This window comes from Halichoerus grypus, chromosome 13 (assembly GCF_964656455.1).
Source record: "Halichoerus grypus chromosome 13, mHalGry1.hap1.1, whole genome shotgun sequence".
In the NCBI taxonomy this organism is placed as follows: domain Eukaryota; kingdom Metazoa; phylum Chordata; class Mammalia; order Carnivora; family Phocidae; genus Halichoerus; species Halichoerus grypus.
In genome coordinates this window covers 16,772,792-16,794,018 of record NC_135724.1, presented here as the reverse complement: position 1 = coordinate 16,794,018, position 21,227 = coordinate 16,772,792, and the positions used below count along the sequence as shown (strand labels likewise).

At 40.1% G+C, this 21,227-nt stretch overlaps 1 protein-coding gene and 1 pseudogene across 2 annotated transcripts in view; one reads left to right on the top strand and one right to left on the bottom strand.

The window, feature by feature from the left end:
* Nucleotides 1-21,227, top strand: part of MALT1 (MALT1 paracaspase) — a 55,128-nt gene that overhangs the window by 16,030 nt on the left and 17,871 nt on the right. The window contains exons 3-9 of one of the 2 annotated variants that reach the window (XM_036111963.2): nt 4,167-4,288; nt 9,117-9,276; nt 11,088-11,266; nt 11,808-11,904; nt 12,421-12,453; nt 15,327-15,353; nt 16,765-16,797. In XM_036111963.2, the coding sequence (XP_035967856.2) occupies nt 4,167-4,288; nt 9,117-9,276; nt 11,088-11,266; nt 11,808-11,904; nt 12,421-12,453; nt 15,327-15,353; nt 16,765-16,797 (651 nt within the window). The remainder of the gene's footprint in view (nt 1-4,166; nt 4,289-9,116; nt 9,277-11,087; nt 11,267-11,807; nt 11,905-12,420; nt 12,454-15,326; nt 15,354-16,764; nt 16,798-21,227) is intronic. The other variant, XM_036111964.2, reaches the window with a different exon arrangement.
* LOC118548155 (small ribosomal subunit protein uS17 pseudogene) lies at nt 4,901-5,372 on the bottom strand (annotated as a pseudogene).

The following is a 21,227-nucleotide window of genomic DNA, read 5'->3' as shown; positions in this document are numbered from 1 at the left end:
CGACTTCTTGTCTTTACTACTCACCAAGGGCGGTTTCCAAATCACATTGTGCCTTTCAATTCTCAGTCTTTGAAGCATTAAGTAATAAATACATGTATTTATTTGCTTGCTTATTGAAGACTAGACTATTGAAATGGATGGTCCAGGACAGATGTGTAAACTGAGCTTGAACGTACATTAGAAAGCATATAGTCTTGTCTCCCACACAAAAGAAGGACACCTTTTAGGATATCCTGGCCCTATGGGCCCTATGTCCATTAAAGTTATTCATTTCTTTGTAAGACACTCTAGGGAGAAAGCTTTTTTAATTTCCATCACTCTTGTCTCTGTATAATAGGAGAGAATGTTTGCTGTGGTCAGTTTATAAGCACTGCCATGGTGCAAGACACTGCACTCTGCTTGGCATTTTCCCTTCAGTAAGAGAGGCTCATGTGGCAAAAGATCAGCTTGGGAGGGACATTAAGAATTGCTGGGGGGTGCCTGGCTGGCTGAGTTGGTGGAGCGTGTGACTCTTTTTTTTTTTTTTTACGTTTTATTTATTTGAGAGAGAGTGAGAGAACAAGAGCAGGGGCGGGGGAGTGGGAATCAGAGGGAGAGGGAGAAGCAGACTCCCCACTGAGCAGGGCGCCCAATGTGGGGCTCGATCCCAGGACCCCGGGATCATGACCTGAGCCAAAGGCAGACGCTTAACCGACTGAGTCTCCCAGGCATCCCAAGCGTGTGACTCTTGATCCCAGAGTTGTGAGTTCAAGCCCCATGTTGGGCATAGAGATTATTTAGAAATAAAATCTTTAAAAAAAAAAAAAAAAAATCACTGGAAAATGATAACTATATGAGGTGATAGGTGTATTAATTAAGTCAACAGTGGTAATCACTTCACAATGTATATGTATATTAAATTATCACATGGTAACGCTATAAATGTATAGAACTTTCGTTTGTCGAGCATACTTCCATAAAGGTGGGTGGGGGGGAATCACTGGATTAACAAAAGCAGGGGGATTTTAAAGCCCAAGAAAACCTAGGTTTGTATTTTGGTTCTGCTATTTTACAATGGGAAAAAAATTGGTCTCAGAAAGGTTAAATAGTTTACTCAAGGTAATTTGGGTGATCTTTTGCAAACGACTTCATTTTCTTCACTGTAACATAGATCTAACTAATATCTAACTCATCTGGTTATTTTGAAGGTTAGAGATCAAAACACCGGGCACATATAAAGCAGTCAGTAAATTGCTACCATAGTAGTTTTATTATGGTGATGATACAGTCATCCAGCAAATACATGCGGAACACTCACTGTGTCACCATATGCCAGGCACTGTTTGGGTGTCGGGTAAACTGGTGACTAAGACAAACAAGGTCCTTGTTCTCATGAAGCTTCTGTTTTAGTAGGTGAGACAGACAAGAAAACACAGGGATTTCAGATGGTTAGTGCAGTGAAGACCACAAAGTGGGGTGAATGTAATTGAGAAGTGGGGGTGGGGGTTAGCTAGTTTAGAGACATTTCCCAGCGAAGCTAGAGACCTAGATTATGAGAAAGAAAGAGCCTGCCGTGAAACAGTAGGGGGTTGGAGGGGAAATCCAGCAGAGGACTAGTAAGTAAAAAGGTAGAAAATAGCTTGGCTTCCGAAAAGAGGACCAGTGTGGCTGGAGCAAGGAGGACGGGAGGGGACGAGGTTAGAGAGGTCAGTTTATATAAGACCTTGTGACCATGATAAGGAATGTAGACTTTATTCGAAGTACAATAGGTCAGTCGAGGGTTTTAATCAGAGGAGTGGTATGGACTAATTTATGTTTTTTTTATTTTATTTAGAGAGAAAGAGGGGAGGGGAAGAGGGAGAGAAAGAATCTCCAGCAGGTTCCCCACTGAGTGTGGAGCCCATGGTGGGGCTCGATCTCACCACCCTGAGGTCATGACCTGAGACAAAATCATAAGTCGGACGCTCAACCAACGGAGCCACCCAGGCGCCACTGGATTAATTTATGTTTTAAAAAGACAGTTGGGCTGCCAGTCGGAAGCAGGGAAACCAGTTTGCAGGCTGTAACATGGTTTCGTCACAGCTGATGGTGGCTTGGGTTAAGATCATGGCATTGAAGATGTGTGGAGACGGGGAAAAGCGGAACTGGCAGGACTTGCAGAGAAGTTACATGTGGAGAATGAGGAAGAAAAGAGGGATTCCGGGGGGGCACTGCTAAGTTTTTGCCCTGAGTAACTGGATGCATGGGGACAGGCTGAGTTGGCAAGACAGTGGGGTCTCATGCAGGAGTAGATTTTGTTTCGGAGGAATTTGGGACACGTTAAGTTGGAGATGACTAGAAGACAGCCACATTTTAAAGCCCATTTAGCCACAAATCCTCTTTTTCAGATTTATATTTGTTCCCTTCTTTTGTTGTTACAACTTTTTTTCTTTCTTACCACACGTAAACTTTGAAAATCAGAATCTTTGTATCTTAAAGTTGTGACATGTGTCTCTCGTGGCTAAAGAATGGCATTGGGAGCCTTAAATGCAGTGCTGTGAATTTGCCGGCCAAAGTGAGAGTGCTCATCCCATTTTCTGTCTTTACCATGTCCTTTGCAACCAGCACATAGTACAGGTTCCAGAAGAACTGTTACTTCTGCCATACTGTGCTAACTTGGCATCAACGTAAAGAATTAATGAATAGGAAAGTTCTCCCTTGGCAAAAGTTTTAAATTCTTTTTTGAGAGGCTCTACTGTCTTTACTAAAGATTTTCTAGGGTTTCTCCAGACCCTCAAATGTAACAGGTAGGCAATAAATATTTATTTATTTTGGATTTTGGTTTTATTTGGTATCTTTCTGGAATGGTTTTCACATACCTGTTTTACCTTATATACTATTTTTATCCTGGAAAGGTTAGTATCTTGGATGTACTAAGATTGATATTATTGGACTAACTCCTCTTCAATTGTAATCTTGTTTTATTCCTTTGGATTGGCGGCTTATAGAAGAAAAAGATACTGTTATGAGATCATATTCAGGATAGATGAAGAAAGAAAATAAAACTAGGTGCAGGGAGTTATATTTTACAAGTTTTAATGATCTTTTCTTCTTCCTTCCTGGAAGCCAGCTAACCCAGTTTTATGTATTATAATCTTGGCAAACGTAGAATTTCCTAACTTTGGTTTCTTTTGTGTCAGTTATCTGTTGCCGCATAATAAATTACCCCAAAACCCAAAGCTTAATACAACAACCATTTTTTACTCCACATGGTTTCTGAGGATAGGAACCTGGAAATGGCTTAGCTGGGTGGTTTTGGCTCCGGTTTTGGCCTCTGATGAGGTGAGGGTCAAGCCGTTGGGGCAGGGCTGCAGCCGTCTAGGGTTCAACTGGGGTTGAACTGTCCTCTTCTCGGGTGGTTCACTTACATGAAAGTTTCTTTCCTTATCACTTGGGCCTCCCACAGGGCTGCCTGAGCATCCCCATGATGTGGCAGCAGGCTTCCCCAGAGGGAGTAAGTGAAAGGGACACGGCTGGGGGGGGTGGGGGGTGGGGCGGGGAGGTAGTTCCATAGTTGACTTAGGATTTTCTTTAAAGCTGTCCCAAGCTTTGATGCTGAGAGTCATTTCTCAGATGAGAAATGTCTGTATCACATGTGTCGGATTTATATCCTGCTGTTCTGTTTCTGTGCCTTTCTGCGTACAGAGTGATTTTCATTTTAATGCTAAATCATAGCACTGAAATAAATGTGTCTTGAAGACCTTTTCAGTGGCCACCGCTTGCAGCAGTGCCCCTGAGTCAGTGGGAGTGCCAGCCACATGAGCGTTTGCGGCCGAGTATTGGAAGAGTCGGCACGGAGACCTGCCTCACACCTGCTGTCTAGCAGACTCTATTGTAAGGTCATCCTGATTTCAGAGGGGTTAGGACATGAAAAAAATACTTCTAAGGAAAGATGGCAAACAGTTTTCTCCCCCAGCCATGGGAAGTACGGTAGATGAAAGTCTTCTGTGGACTTTCTTTCCTCTTGGTTTTACAAAGCCTGGAACTCACAGAGGCATAACCTGGCAGGGAGGGAGATGTGAATGGGCAGTTTACAGCTAGGATGAATATACAGGTTATTTCCAAAATACGTTTTGGTTTCAGAAATGTAAACAAGGAAAACCTCTCTTCCGTGACTGACTTAACTTTTTTTCTTTTCTTTTTTTAAGGCATAAAGATCACTGTCAACCCAGAGTCAAAGGCAGTCTTGGCTGGACAGTTTGTGAAACTGTGTTGCCGGGCAACTGGACATCCCTTTGTACAATATCAATGGTTTAAAATGAATAAAGAGGTAACTTTTTTAATGTATTTTACTTCCCTTGTCATAAAAAGAGAGAATGATAGCAGATTATTTAGCATCATTATCCTCAGTGTGTTTTTTGGAACTTTGATCTGATAGACATGGCTGTGTTATTACTGAAGTAGTCAATAATCATTATTTTGGTAAGACAGTTCCAAAAGTTGTCTTACAAAAAAATGGTAAATGGGGCACCTGGCTGGCTCAGTTGGTTAAGCATCTGCCTTTGGCTCAGGTCGTGGTCTCAGGATCCTGGCATCGGGCTCCATGCTCAGCAGGGAGTCTGCTTCTCCTTCACCCTCTGTCCGTCCCCCTACTCATGTGCTCTCTTTATCCCTCTCGTTCACTCTCTCAAATAAATAAATAAAATATTTTTTTAAAAATGGTAAGCAATAATAAAATCAATTCTCTAAACTGTGGAAATCAGTATTATTACTTAGAACAACATTAACAAATAGTAAATATCACCAGTACATTCTAACATACCCATCCAAAATTCCTTAACAACAAATTATGTTCCAACCAAAATCTCTCTCTCTCTCTCTCTCTCTTTTTTTTTTTTTTGAAAATAACTTTATTTTCTTTGGCCGTGTGTGCCCTCTAGTCTCAGAACTTCTGGAATGGTTTCTTGGGCCAGCAGCCTGTGTGACTTTGATCACATTGAAGCACACAGTCTTGCTCAAGGGTCAGCACTCACTCACTGTGACAGTATTGCCCATCCGGACGTCCCTGAAGCCAGGGGACAGGTGTACGGACATAGTCTTGTGGTGTTTCTCAAGGCAGTTGTACTTTCAGATGCGGTGGAGGAAGTCTCGGTGGATGACAGTCTTCTGTACCTTCATCTTGATCACCACACTAGACAGAATCTGCCTTCAGATAGAGACATTACCAGTAACGGGGCATTTCTTGTCGGTATAGGACCCTCAGTGACCTCCTTGGACATTTTGAAACCCAGACCAAAGTTTTTATGGTATTGTAGGAGCTTCTCTTTACCAGTTTCTCCAAGCAGGTCCCTCTTCTTATTTTGAAAGATGGTTGGCTGCTTTGGGTAGGTGCACTCAGTATGAATGTCCACCATCTTCCCAACCACCTGAAAAAAGGAAACCAAAATCTTTAATTAAAAGATTTGTAAGGTGCCACGGAAGGCTAATGGAAGATTATTTTAAATGTTTCACATAACTATTATATCAAAAGATTTAGGCTATTGTGGTAGATTCTGAAGTGAAATTCAGGCTGGTGGAGTGGGGCATTATTCTTTTGGTGGAAATATTGTATCCCTGCACCACCCAATAAATAATTTAAAATTACATATTGGAATTCTTTTTTCTTAAAAGTTCTTTGAGCTAGGGGTGCCTGGGTGGCTCAGTTGGTTAAGCGTCTGCTTTCGGCTCAGGTAATGATCCCAGGGACCTGGGATCGAGCCTCGCATGGGGCTCCCTGCCCAGCTGAGAGTCTGCTTCTCCCTCTGCCTTTACAGCTCCCCCTGCTTGCACTCTTGTTTTCTCTCTCTCTCTGTCAAATAAATAAATAAAATATTTAAAAAAAAAAAAGTTCTTCGAGCTCCTGTGCCACTGAGTGTTCCCACTGGTCTGGCTAGCCCATGTTGAGTCTCGCTTTGGTTGGCTCCTCTCTTCTCCCACTCCACCTCCCCTAGCCCCCTTCCTTCCTAGATTATACCTTGAAACTCCATACTCTTTTCAACCTGTTAATCAAATAACTAAGCTTTCATCCAAATTCAGTACTAAGTCTACATTTGCAAACCTGAAACTAAGTTAAAGAGCCATTCTAAGATCATGATCTTTCCTTTAATGGGATCATCCTGTGCCTTAGAAGAAATGTGTGGTGTTATACAATTTTTTATTCCCATCCCTTACACACAGGTAAGGTAGAGCCGCTGAACTGTAGTAAAAGGTTGCATGTAGGCTTTGGTGCTGCACAGGCCTGTGTTGGAACCCTGAGTGTCATTTTTTGTGATATGAATTCCTGTCATCCAGGGTTATAAGCATTTAATAGACAATGTGTTTCATGTACCTACGCTTTCAGGAGATGGTAACTAAAGCTATTTTTAACATTTTCTCAATTGCAAAGTTGCTTTTATCTTAATAAATGTCTTTTGAAAAGGGAGAAATAACAGATAAAACTTGGTACATTAAGCATATCATTTGTAAAATATGCCCTGATTTGAGAAAGGTAAAAATGTAGGAGGTGGGGAGTACTTCTTAGATTAGAAGAGTTGTAATAGATTTTGAAGCCCTCACAAGGTCAAGTTTTGTCAGGCTACCTTTATGGCCATGGGGTTATTTTAAGAGATACTCATTGAACAAGTACTTGATGAGCGCTTGTTTTGTGCCAGGCCGTGATCTCAGGCCGTGATGATGAAGCACTGACACACAGGGTCATGCTCTGGTGGGAGAGACAGCAAACAAACAGAATTCTTTGAGTTAAGAACTATGAGGAGAATCAGCAGGGTGATCTAAAGTGAGATGCCACTAACCGTCTTAAGCAGAAGTAACATAATAGGATTTGTGTTTTTAAAACACAAAGCTGCCGCTTGAAGAGAAGCAAGAGAGAAGCAGGAAGACCGTTTAGCTAATGCTTGTGCTAGGCTGGAAATAGTGGCAGGGCAGTGGAGAGGGAACAGAGTGCTCAGGTCAGGTTATTTTAGAGGGAGAGTTGATCACACCTGATACGTTAGAGGTGGAGCATGAAGAAAAAGGAAGAGAGATCAAGGATGACCCCGGGATTTTTTATGGAAGCACCCGGGGACGTGTTATATACTGAGGTATTGAAGATTGGGAAAGAAATGGATTTAAGGAGAAAAATCAAGGATTGGTTTTAGATGCATTAAGTTCAAAATGCCCATCAGACATCTACATGAATCAGCTAGGCAGTTTGGATATCTGGAGAGTCTTTGACAGTTTATGTTACAGAGACAAACCAGTAAAGAGACTAAGAAGAACCTGCAAGAGAGATGGGAGGAAATCCAGCAGAGGATGGTATGAAGCCTCAAAGGGAAGGCATTTCAAGAAAAAAGGGGTAGTTAACATTTTCAGTGCTGCTGAGAGGAGGGGGTGCGTGTCAAGGGAGGCTTGTTTGGGATTTTTTACTTATTTAAGATACAAAGGACTAGAGTATGTTTTCGAGAGTGATACAATAGAAGAGAAATAGATGGTAAAGCAGAGAGAAAATTGCAGGAGCAAGGTCAGAGAGGATGGAATTGACAGGAGAGGAAAAAGTTTTCCTCTGCCCTCTTATGTTCATTCTCTGGGTTCCTGTGAATTAACTGACAAAATACAGATTGACAAGAGAAGAAGTTTATTCGTATGGGAACTTACAAAGGAAGTAGCTCCATGACTAGTTAAAGTTAAAGCCTTACATACCTAATTTAGTAGGGAAAAGGGTGGAGGGACAAAGGCCTCTATGAGAGGAACAGATGGATTTCTTTAAGAAATACAAAGGGGTTTCTAGAAGAATAAGCAGGAGATAAGTTAAGTTTGACCGTGTTTATTCATGTGGGTGAAAGTGGTCTTCCCATCTTCATCATGGCCATAAAACTCTCCTGGAGAGGGGATTTGTAGTAGGTTTATTCTTGGTCTCCTTCCTGGATAAAGCCACCCTGAAGAAGGAATTTATGGTAGCCTCATTTCCCAGAAGTGTCTACTTTTAGTCAGATAGGGGAGTCTCTGAGAAAGCTGCTTTCTGCACCTGTTGATCCCAAATGTCTGCAGCTTGAACTAGTCTACATACCAAGTCTGAGGTTCTGAGTGGATCCCCACAGAGCCTAAGCCCAAGTAGCCTTTGCCAGGAAGACGCATTTTCCATTTTAACAGAGAGAAGAGAGCAGTTATAAAGAGATACATAGATAGCTTTGGTGGCAGGAAGAGGAGAGTTTCTATCTGAAGTCGGTAGCTGAGAGAAGCAGGGTTGATTGTAGGAGGTTTAAAGAGACACAAAATATGCATTAATAGTCTAGTAGAAAAGCAGACTTTAGTACATTAACATGGTGCCAAGTGCAGCCTGCCATCCTAGTTGTCAAATCCTCAGCAGAATGCTCTTGCTCTGGTGCAGGTTCTGAAGGGGCAAGAGTGGAATTCAGTTGGTTGGGGTTTGGAGAGGGATACTTTTGAAAGGGAACTAATGTAATATAACAGGGCACTCGACTAAGCCCCTTGACAATGTGGCAGAAGTGCACTTACAGATTGATGAGAGCAGCAAAGGTGAAAGAAACCTTAATGTGGTGACCAGAGCCCTGGGGGAGAGCTTAGCAAACCCTTGGGTGGCCATTTCTTCCCATCACTGACATGCTTTCCATAGCCCTTCCCTGCCCAGACCCTGAAAGAAGAGTGGTGGTTCAGGAGTCTGTCCTTTTACAGAATTTTGCAGATGAGAAAATGGGGTCTCAAGGTGAAATAACTTGCTTAGGTACTCACAGCTAATTTGGCCAGAACTGAAATGAATAGTCGGGCCTAACCTTCCGTGTTATTTATAAATTTGCCATTGTAGATTCTTTAAATACTAATGATTTGAACAATTTTAAATGACAGAACAGATACTTTTCTGTTAGTTTTTGGAAGATCTGTGGACGAGATCTTAACTCTCTAGTTAATGGATTTGTAAAAGAGTGTGGATTTCTAAGACTTTAGTCTTAAATTATTCAAAATGTTGTTTTTTTAAGTAAAAAATATTTTAGAACTTGGGGGGGGGGGGGAAATATGCTTTTCAAAGCTCCAAAGAAATCAACACATTTTTTTGCATGGCACATTTTTATAAGGCATGTTTTGATGAGTCATTCATTTACATTCTCTTACTGATTCTTTCACAGATCCCAAACGGAAATGCATCAGAACTTATTTTTAACACAGTGCACGTAAAAGATGCGGGCTTTTATGTCTGTCGAGTTAATAATAATTTCACCTTTGAATTCAGCCAGTGGTCACAGCTGGATGTTTGTGATGTCACTGAAGTAACAGAAAGCTTTCAGGGTAAGTGATAAATTAAGTTGAATATTGGGATGGGAATTGCCTTATTTTATTTTGAATGTTTACTTGAATTTCACAATATCACAAACAGGACCGGAAGCTCATGTACGTTCTTATCACCAGTTGGTCAGACTTTATCCCGTGTGCTTTGGTCCCTTCTCCACAGACATGTGTTAGGCCGGCCCTGCCACTGGCCTCTGCACACGTCCCTCCTATTTCTTTCTACACTGTGTGTCTTTCTCCCAAACTGTTGTATTACGCTGACAAAATCATGTTGCGGAATAAAACCTCTAGAGTTGCCTTTGGTGTGAAAGGGCAGGTAGCGTATCATTCCCCACAATAAAGCATTTCATCAGACTGTTTTTCTCCTCTCTGTCATTCAGCTTCTTAGGCCAGTAACTAGTACTGATTAAAAAAATGAACCTATTCTAAAGAGTAGCCATCAGATGTTATTTTCTGTATTCACACTCACAATCAAGAACTATATTGTCATTTTACCAGACAGAAAGAATAGGTGGGAAACAGACTTGTTGTTACCTGTCTCCATTCTTCTTTCTCAATTTAGCTTTTCCTACACCTAAATAAATAATCTCTAAAAATAGTCATTATTAAACAAGGGAATTGTGTCTTTCTAGGATATTTCTGTGCGTGTAATGAACTTTAATATGTTTATAAATTAAATCCTATTCATTCAGCAAAGACTGATCACCTGCAATGTGTGAGACACTGAGTTTCATGATGGAGACTTGGTATTGGGTAACAATGACAAGTCCTCCTTCCTCGAGGACCTTAGAGCAACACATGAGGGTTCAATAAGTAACATTTCCTGGGGCCGTCTGGGTGGCTCAGTTAAGCACTGGACTCCTGATTTCGGCTCAAGTCATGATCTCAGGGTCGTGAGATTGAGCCCTGTGTTGGGCTCCGCCGTACTGAGCGTGCAGTCTGCTTAAGATTCTCTCTCTCCTCCTCCTCCCCCACCCCCATGGGTGCACACGTGCACATGCTCTCTCTCTCTCTCTAAAATAAATAAATCTTTAGGGGCACCTGGGTGGCTCAGTTGTTAAGCGTCTGCCTTCGGCTCAGGTCATGATCCCAGGGTCCTGGGATCGAGCCCCGCATCAGGCTCCCTGCTCAGTGGGAAGCCTGCTTTTCCCTCTCCCACCCCAGCCCACCCCACACTTGTGTTCCCTGTCTCGCTGTCTCTCTCTGTCAAATAATAAAATCTTAAAAAAAATAAATAAATAAATCTTAAAAAAAATAATAGTAATAATGCTTTCTGGTTTCTGCCTCAGGAAGAAATGCTAGCAATCATCCATCCATATTTATTCCATGCTAAAACTCCTTCTTTTAATAAGTTAAATCAAACAGCAGAATGTAGAACTTTCTGTGTTGAATGTGAGTATCACTCAAGATGCTAATAAGTTACTTGCCCCCACCAAAAAGAATCTGTGGCCAAACATGTGTGGAAGCCACTTGAACTATTTTGCCCTTCTAAATAAACAAAGCATATAACACTTAAAGCTCTGAGAAGTCCTGTAGCAAAAAAATCTGTTTAACTTTGTTTAACCCAGAATTTTCTAAACATACTTGTCTACAGCATCCTTTTATCCACAGAACATCTCTTAGTATTTCTGGAAGTGTCACAGTTTTATGAAACAGTTTTAGGAGGTACTGTTAAGGATTATAAAAAATAACTTGAAAACACCTTTTTATGTTGGTTTTTTTTTTTTTTTTTTTAGTTAAAGGGGGAAAATTTTTTCTTACTGACCTAGGGATTTTATTTATGTTCAGTGATATTTTTCTTTTAATTTAAGGAAGTGTGGATGGCATCTCTGAACCCAAGTTGCAAATCTGCGTTGAACCAAGGTCCCAAAAGCTGATGCTTGGTAGCACATTGGTCTTACAGTGTGTTGCTGTTGGAAGCCCTATTCCTCACTACCAGTGGTTCAAAAATGAATCACCATTAATACATGAGACAAAAAAGCTATACATGGTAAGAAGTTGGTTATTTGGGTATTTTTTTGTGTAGATATATAAAATAAGTAGTATAATTGAAAATTAAGACAAACATTAAAATTCATATTCGTTGAGGTGTTTTAATGTTTTCCTTATTTTCATTTCAAGTCCCTTGTTATTCAGTATTAACTCATTCTTATATTTACAGAAATGCTGGAACATAACACTAGCCCACATCTAAGGGCTTATACTAAAATGTCAGATAGGGGCGCCTGGCTGGCTCACCAGGTCTTCATCGTGGGGTTGTGAGTTCGATCCCCACATTGAGTGTAGAGATTACTTAAAAATAAAATCTTTAAAATGTCAAATAGTACTCCACCTAACTCACCATTATTGGAATCATTGTATCATTTGCCTGCTAATACTTAATCTAATAAATGGAAATAATCTAAGAATGTCTAAAGTCCTCTTAAATGTTACAGGTTTTTTTTCCTAATTCAAAATAAGTTTCTCTCCAAGCCAATTAAAATTAAATTGAAAGGAAATGGTGTGTGTGTGTGTTCTGATATTGATAACAGGTACCTTATGTGGATCTGGAACATCAGGGAACCTATTGGTGTCATGTATATAATGACCGAGACAGTCAAGATAGCAAGAAGGTAGAAATCATCATAGGTAAGTAATCTTAGTGTTCTGATAAGTGGAGTAGAAGTTATATAAAATGAAATATTAAAGCAATGGAAATTCTGCTTTTTACCTCATTCTATTTAATGTTGTGTTAAGTATCCAGAGTTATATTATTTATATAGAAAATCGAGAGAATACATTCTAAATTCACAATCATAAACATTTGTGGCAAAAAAAAGTATTCTTTAAAACTTTAGTTATAAAAAAACTTTATTTAAGTGGGAAAAGATTTTTAATAAAACACTTTTAAAAACCAGGCATCACAGACATAGAAAGGAAAGAATGCTCATTAATCAGCAGTCCCCATTATAAAGTTTGTAATCTGGAAGTTTGCTCTGTTTAAGCTTAATGCATTTATAGTTAAGTTGTCAACAGTAGGAGGGTTGATGCATATGTTGGTTTGCCAACATATTTCTGTGATATTTATTTCTCTGTTTACCTGATGGCTGCCCTTCCTAAGATCATGAATTACAGTATATTCACATTTGTTTTCTCTGGAACAAGGAAGAACAGATGAGGCAGTGGAGTGCACTGAAGGTAGTGTGATCCTTTGGTTTGAAACCACATATCCTGCATGCTGGTTCCCCTGGGGATTGGTGGAGTGCTCTAGCCTGCTGAGTGCAGTGATGGAAAAAATACTAGCTATAAGAAAGAAATTTCACTGAGTCTCAGGATTTGTCAATTGCCAGGGACATTGTTAAACTGACACACCATTAAGGTAACTAATTTTCCATTGATTTTCTATTGCATATAAGAAGAGCATTTCTGTACATCTTACAAATAGGAAACATTTACAACTAATTCTTAATGTTAATTTTTATCTTTATAAAATTCGTTAAAAAGATGGACGGCTATACCACAATGGATAATTGTTTAAATGACTTTAGCCATCCTTTTAGCCATGATTATTTGCTGTTCAAATGTAAATGTGGCTTTTGTGAGAGTTTCAGGACAGGCGATTTCTTGTTAAACACATTTTATCAAATGCCTAATATTTCTATTTCAGTATAAAATTAGTAAGATCCATTTTTTTGAAGCTATAAGTCTGTAGATTAATCTACCATGTCATCTTTACAATAATATATAAAGAGAACTGGAAAATCTGTTTCAACATAAGCTTTTAAATTTAATTATGCAAAGCATTGTACGTAAGTTCTAATGAGTAAATTTTAATACTTGTTACCTTCCCTTAGTACATCACATTGTTTTACAGAATTTGGTTTGTAAATAGCAAAGTATTTTTTCAATTTCTGCTTCTTTAAACTATTAGATAATCTTGGGCTCTACTTGGATAAAGTAAAAAACAAAAAAAGTTAAATCTTTTGTTTCCTGGGTTTTCCTGTCTTTTGTATCTCTATGGTATCACGCTGAAATGCTGTAATTACTGTTTTTGTCCTAATGCATACTTTTGAACAGGAATTCTCTAGCGTAAGGGGGATTCCAATCCTGTTGTCTATAGAGGCCTTACACGAGGGAAGCTAAGTGAAGAAATCCTAACAAACTCCTCTTCCTTCTCTTACGTCTTTTTTGCCTAATTGCATGATTTTTAAACTTTCCAAAGTTGAATATCTCTAAGAACAAATATAAACTAGCCCTGCTGTTCGGCTTCAAGGTGATGCATGGAAATTACTTGCTGTGCTGTTTCTTTACCTGTATGATTATCTCTGTAGTTTTTACAGTAGCAAGCACACTGTCAAATTCTAATTTTCACATAAGCCTTTCAGCACACTTAGAGATGAAGATCCAAGCATGAAAACTACTTCAGAAATTTCAAATGGGAGAATTAGATCCAACTTTTCTTTCTAAAAAGTGTAAATGTTGAGATGTTTCATAATTGGTGGATTGACACATACCATTAACAGTATCCTACATCAGATCTTTTTTTTTTAACCTGCAGAACATGATGTTACTTATTTCACTTTATGTGTTTTGTTAAAGATATTTGGTCAGGACAAAAGGTGGGGATTGAGTAAGTGAAGCTCAGGGGTTTTTTTAGGGCAGTGAAACTATTCTGTATGATCATTGTAATGGTGAATACATGTGTGCAAGTTTTTAAAATCATTTAGTAGGAGGTCAGGGGAGGGGGAATCCCAGGATGGAATGCAGAATGTGACCAGAGAATCTAAATGCGTTACAAATGTATGCAGCAACCTCAGTGAAGAGGGGAAGGAAGAACAAGGTGCTGACCTAAGTAACTAGAAATGAATGAAGTCTATAAGACAAGAGGCAAAAGAAATTGTATGGAGCCCTGTACTCTAGTTGATGATGCTCTTCCGTTGACTTTACATCACAGATAAGAATAAGTTCCTCTGTGACATCTTATCAACAGCATAACATTCGTAATTTACTGTTAATGTTAATTTGCATCTTCATAAGATTTGTAAAGGAAAAATAGATGGCTGTAATGTCATGGGTATTTGCTTAGATGATTTTATCTCTCCCTTAGCTGGAGAGTACGGGTTAATAATTCTGAAACCACGGTACCTCCAAAAACACATTCCACCAGTCTAAGCATGAGGAAAACATCAACTAATCCAAAGTGAGAGACATTCCACAAAGTCCCTACCAGTAACCTTCACAACTGTCAAGGCCATCAGAAACAGGGAAAGCCTCAGAAACGGTCACAACAAAGAGCCCAAGGAGACATCAGAAAATATAATGTGGTGTCCTGCATGGGGTCCCGGGGGAAAAAAGAACATTAATGGTTCATTAGTTGTGACAACTACACCTTACTAAACATAAGATGTTAAAACAGGCTGGGTATGGGTGTATGCAGGAACTCTTCTTTACTGTCTTCACTTTAGTTCTGTAAATCTCAAACTATTCTAAAATTAAAAGTTTATTAAAAATGAAGAAATCAGGGGCGCCTGGGTGGCTCAGATGGTTAAGCATCTGCCTTCGGCTCAGGTCATGATCCCAGAGTCCTGGGATCGAGTCCCGCATCGGGCTCCCTGCTCAGCGGGGAGCCTGCTTCTCCCTCTGCCTCTCTCTCTCTCTCATGAATAAATTAATAAAATCTTAAAAAAAAAATGAAGAAATCATTTGAGATTGTTTCTTAGTTTCCCAAAGTTTACCGTTGAGACCACAGACCTATCCCTTGACTGTTTCTGTCCCAAAAGGCCAGAATATCTAAAACTTTGAACAAATGATGAATGAGTCTGTTCAGCTTTTTGTCATTTAATGAAAGTAGCAATAGCTCAAAAGTTCTACACGATATCAACAGTAGCATTCTTTCATGCTTGGTAGTTGCATGGCTTCTCCCTGAAGGCATTTGAAAAGTTCTAAACTAATGAAATATTATAACATGATTTAATAGCTTGAAACCTGCTTTTCTGATTAGTCTTACTACTTGTACTAAGTTGGCAGTTTGATTATTTAAAACTAATTTATTTTCTCTTATTTCATTTTAGATGAATTAAATAATCTTGGACATCCTGGTGAGTAATATAAAACATTAGCTTGAATACAATAACTAGATATTCTTCTGTTGTAGTACTAGTAAATTTTTTTGTTATTAAAATAATATAATTTAGGGTTGAAATTAGTACTTACATGAAGGATAATTTCATGCAAGTGAAAATATTAAAAATATTCTAGATTATAAGACTGCAGAATAAGTATACTGCAGCAATAGAAAATATCAATGTATATTTTTATCATTGTGTATAACTCTATGTCATAAAAAGGCAGTTAATGGAGTGTCTTTTTTTTTGTTTTTTAAAGATTTTATTTATTTATTTGACACAGAGAAAGAGAGAGAGAGCATAAGCAGGGGGAGTGGCAGGTAGAGGAAGAGGGAGAAGCAGGCTCCCCGCCGAGCAAGGAGCCTGATGTGGGGCTCGATCCCATGACCCCGGGATCATGACCTGAGCCGAAGGCAATTGATTAACCAACTGAGCCACCCAGGCACCCCTGGAGTGTCTTTATTTGAAGTAAAAGGTGTGTGATTGAGGATCATTGGTGTTATACAGAGAAATAGGTGGTCATGGACCATTAAGAGATGGACAGCAGGGACGCCTGTGTGGCTCAGTTGGTTAAGCATCTGCCTTTGGCACAGGTCATGATCCTGGGGTCCTGGGATCAAGCCCCGAGGTGGGCTTCCTGCTTAGCAGGGAGTCTGTTTCTCTCTCTCCCTCTCCCCTTCTGGAGTGAGACTTAGAAGCTCAATTACTTTGAGCAAATGACTCAGTCTCCCTGTGCCTCAGATTCCTTATCTATATTATGGAGGAAGTATATACCTCATAGACAAGATGAGGCTTATCTAAATCCATTATATTTAAAACACCTAGAACAGTACCGGCAAGCCTTCAGTAACTGCTGACCATTCCTGCTCCTGCTTAGTACCACCACCCACCATTTCCAGACTAATTTCTCCCTAGCATATTAAAGATTACTACCCCCAGCTATGGTCATTAATTACCAAAACAGTCCCCTGTCCTGATTCTACTCTGTCCATCCAGGTATATTTATCAAGAATATTAGGGGCTCCTGGGTGGCTCAGTCGTTAAGCGTCTGCCTTCGGCTCAGGTCATGCTCTCAGGGTCCTGGGATCGAGCCCCACGTCGGGCTCCCTGCTCGGTGGGAAGCCAGCTTCTCCCTCTCCCACTTCCCCTGCTTGTGTTCCCTCTCTCACTGTGTCTCTCTTTGTCAAATAAATAAATAAAATCTTTAAAAAAAAAAAAAAAAATCTGAAAATATTAAAATTATTAGTTAGCTGTTAGAAACCATATTCTGTCTTTTGATGCTGCTGATGTTATTGTTCATTGTTTCCATATATCTTTAACCCTGCAGATGTTTGTATCATGGACAATAACACCTTATATTTTTTATATTTTTATCTTTTTGTAGACAATAAAGAGCAAACAGCTGATCAGCCTTTGGGTGAGTAGAGCTTTAAAATGCTTGGTCCAGGGGTGCCTGGGTGGCTTGGTCGGTTAAGTGTCTGACTCTTGATTTTAGCTCAGGTCTCAATCTCAGGGTCGTGAGTTCAAGCCCCACATTGGGCTCCATGCCTGCTTAATAAATAAGTAAATAAAATGCTTGGTCAAAATAGGGGCACATGGGTGGCTCAGTCAGTTGGGCGTCCAACTCTTGGTTTCAGCTCACGTTGTGATCTTGCAGAATCTGCGTGAGATTCTCTCTCTTCTTCTCCTTCTGCCCCTCCCCACCCCACCCGCAAGCTTCTCTCTCTCTCTAAAATGAATAAATAAAATCTTTTTTTAAATAAGTAAATAAAATGCTTGGTCAAAATGCAGTTTTATAATGCTTTTATGGTGGTCATGAGGGGGATTCAAGATATTTTAATTTGACATTATAAATATTTAAATGACACTGAGACCAAATGTTTTATTTTGGATATTTGTAAAAGAAATTGTAGAACAGGGATCTTAAAAAGATTATGACTTCAGTTTCTGGGACCTAGTCAACTTCTGTGGAGCAATTTCTTTGTTTTGGCAGCATGCAAACAAACAACTAGGTAAACAAGAAACTCGCACATGTTACATAGAAGTGATTAATCCTGTGTCTTAGTGAGGTTAGAGATTGGGGAAGCAGGAGAGGTTGCAATAGCAGCTTTATATTTTAAAGAATGAATAGAGGGGCGCCTGGCTGGCTCAGTCAGTGGAGTGTGCAACTCTTGATCTCAGGGTTATGAGTTCAAGCCCCACCTTGGGTGTAGAGATTACTTAAAAATTTAAAAAAAAAAAAAAAGGATGACTAGAAGGACCTTCCACACAGAGGAAGCATGAAATTGCAAGCACACCGTTGTAGAGAATGAGCTGGTATGCTGTATTTTGGGAACTGGAAGTAACACACGGTCCTCTAGAGCACAAAGAGAAGGTGGGAGAGAAGTCGGAAGACACCAGCCCCGAGGAGCCCCGTTTCTCATGCAAGCCATTGGAAGGAAACTTGTTGATAGAGGGCTGTGATTTGTCTCTCTGAAAGGCCAGCCTTATATGGGTGGAGAAAGTAAACTGCAGGGAGACAATGTTTTGGTTAGGAGAAAAATTAAGAGACTGTTGCAATAGTCTAGATAAGAAATCATGGGAATCTAAACAAGGATGGTACCAGTGGGAATGCAGAAGACAGAGCAGACTCGGAAGACCTTTAGGCGACGGAATCAGTAAGCTGTTCTCATGACCTTGCTATAGGGCATAAAAAGTAGAGAGGAATCACCATGTCTGCTTGGATTCCTGGTTGTCCCACTAGGTGGGCAGCAATAATAGTCCACTGAGTTAGAGAATACAGAGTGGAAGGCAAGATCCAGAGGGTAGGTGACTATCCATTTGAGACGTAACCTGTATGAGGTATTTGATCACATCTAGGTGAAGATATACAGCAGGCATTTCTAGGTTCTTTTGAAAAGTGGTAGCTTTTGAGGGGTAGCTTAGCTGTGCTAAATAGTGGCTGCCCCCTTAGAAGGGTCTTGTACTCCTCTGTCTTCCCGTTGTACAGCCTTGGGCCTACTTCACTCTCTCCCCCTCCCCGTCGAAGCCTACCTCTCCAGATGTGGTAGAAGGTGCCAGTTCTGGGTGTAAACTTAGGAAGTCCAGACAACTCCCACTTTTGAGACCCAGACACCATGTAAAGAAAAAATTTAGCTACACAGCAAGACCACGTGGGGAAGGAGGGGCAAGTGTCACGCCAAATGATGTTGTTCAGAGAGAATCACAGGGCAGCCCAGATTCGGGGCCGGAGCTGGCTTGCGGGTCTATACCCTGAGGGCAAGGATAGCGTGGCTCCTTGGAGGTCACCACACCTTCTACCACATCTGGAGAGGTAGGCTTCGACTTGACTTTATAGGACATAGAGATTAAAAGATTTTGTGCAGACCAACAAGGACTGTATAGTCAGTCACATTTGGTGCTAGTACTCAATTTTTGATAGCCAAGTGTTTTTATACTTAACAAATACCTAAATAGCACTTAATCTGTATCAGGTTCTTTCCAGGTACTTACAAATATTATTTATTTTAGAGGAGGTAAGATGAATAACACACTATTCAAATAATTACACATGGAATTAATACAGTAACATTGTAGCCGTTTTTGAAGAATACATTGCATTAAGCTTTGGAAGATGCCTAGGATCATGTAGTTAAAATAGCTTTCTGAAGTGGTTTTATTATTCTGTTGCTTAATCAACTGGCATTTTTGTTTCCTTTTTCCAATAAATGGTTTGTGTTCAAGAAGTTGTGGGTGGCTCTTACAGTAAATGTTTTTCTTCAGAAGATTTCTTCCATCTATTTTATCACTTGCAAGCCATCATGAATTGCTTATGTAGTTGCTATTTTGAAATTGTCTTTGATTCCTTGCCCTTATCTCCCCAACTTTGCATTTTACCGCTTCTTTCTCTGTCGTATCTCTAAAGTCTGGCTTTTCCTTTTCCTTTCTACAACCAATTCCTGGCCTGGGTCTTTGTCATCTCTTACGTTGACCACTGCGGTCTGCTTCTCTATTCCAAATGCACCCCAGTTCGCCTGTCACTCAGGAACTGTATCACAGTAGATTGAGCAAGGTAAGATTTACTTACCCATCATCTTTATTACCATTACACTCGAGAAAGTGCTCTAAGACATTTTAGGAATTGGCTGTTAAAAACTGTAATTGGGGAAAATTCTTTTAAGGTGCCATGGTCAACTATTGATACATATATTTTGAGCCACATAGTTCTTAAATTGTTGAACCCTGGCCTTCTGTAAACTGTACCGAGTGTTCTTTCTAAATAGATGACTAAATCCATGAATAAAGAGTTGACATTAGCAAAAAACATGCTTAGTTTGAAAACTGGTCTTTTCCCCCTAGACTCCAGTGAATTTTTTTTTCGGTTATATTTCTTATAATTGTTTTTTGCCAGTAAAACTTAGTCTAGGACATATATTAGAATTAAATTATTAGGGACGCCTGGGTGGCTCAGTCGTTAAGCGTCTGCCTTCAACTCAAGTCATGATCCCGGGGTCCTGGGATCGAGCCCCATGTCAGGCTCCCTGCTCAGCGGGAAGCCTGCTTCTCCCTCTCCAACTCCCCCTGCTTGTGTTCCCTCTCTCGCTGTTTCTCTCTCTCTGTCAAATAAATAAAAATCTTTAAAAAAAAATAATAATTATAATATTCCATCAAAAAAAAATGATTTACAAACACTTTACTACCTGCATAACTTTGGGACCCGTGATTTGGGCTGTAGCGTGTAAGCCACACACACATTCTCTGACTTCCCCCACTTAGAGGTAGACTGCACTGAGTCTGTCACTGTATTGACGGGTCTAAATTCTGATGGGGTTGATGGACTCACAAAAAATGCACTGAGAATGTTCTTTCTGTGGATTAGCCAGCTAACAGTCTTGCCGTACAGTGGGTACTTTGATGTAAGAGCACAGATCTAGTTTATTTAAGAAGAAATTAAAACAAACAAAAGCACCGTTAAGTTTTATACTGCCTCCTATTGAATTCTATCCTGAGTGTCCTCAACTTTTTCAATGATTTTTAGAACTAAAGGCAGTTCAGTAGAAACTTTATGTCTGAATCTTTGTGTTTTAAATAGTCTTGATAATTGACCTTTTCTTTTGAATAAAAAATTATCATTTATGTAGGCCTTGAAGTGACTTTTACTGAATTAGAAATGTTTAAGTATCATTTCATTCTTTTCTAAAATACATATACTCATAACAATAGGCAACTTGCAAGAAGCCTCTAAGACTGTGAATGTAGAATAAAGATGTCATGACAAAAAGATTGAGGCTTTTCACAAAGTGGGGTTTTCTTTCACTCTGAGAGAGCCCCGTCTAGAGTTGGCACTGGTTTTTCTCCAGACCTGGCTTAACGCTAGACCTAAATGTTCTGTGGAAAGAAAAGACATTTTACCAAAGATTTTTCATCAATTTAATGATTTGAAACATCTGAAATTCTACCCCATATTGCAGACATCAAGTCAGCAATGGGATTATTTATGCCTGTTTCAATTTCAGGAGAGTAGTATTCATAATTTATAACGAAACTACTGAGCAGCATTTAGTGACAGAGGATGGTCACCTAGTCCTGGCCTGTGTCAGTCGGCGGCTCCCAATCCTGCCCCGTGCGGCTCCTCAGCCAGCTGGCTGGGCTCTGCCAGGTGCCCTGGTTACACCTTGTCCGCTGCTCCCTGGCACCTCTGGCACGGTTTGGGCCTGAACCTGTGCTGCACGTCCCCACTGGCGGTCCTCACAGGTTCCTCCCTTCAGGGCACGGTCTCCGATCTCTTTCCACTAACCGCACCCCAGACCAGCCTTCTACAGCCACTTCAGGACAAGCTCTACACGTGGTAAAGCTAGCTGGTACTTT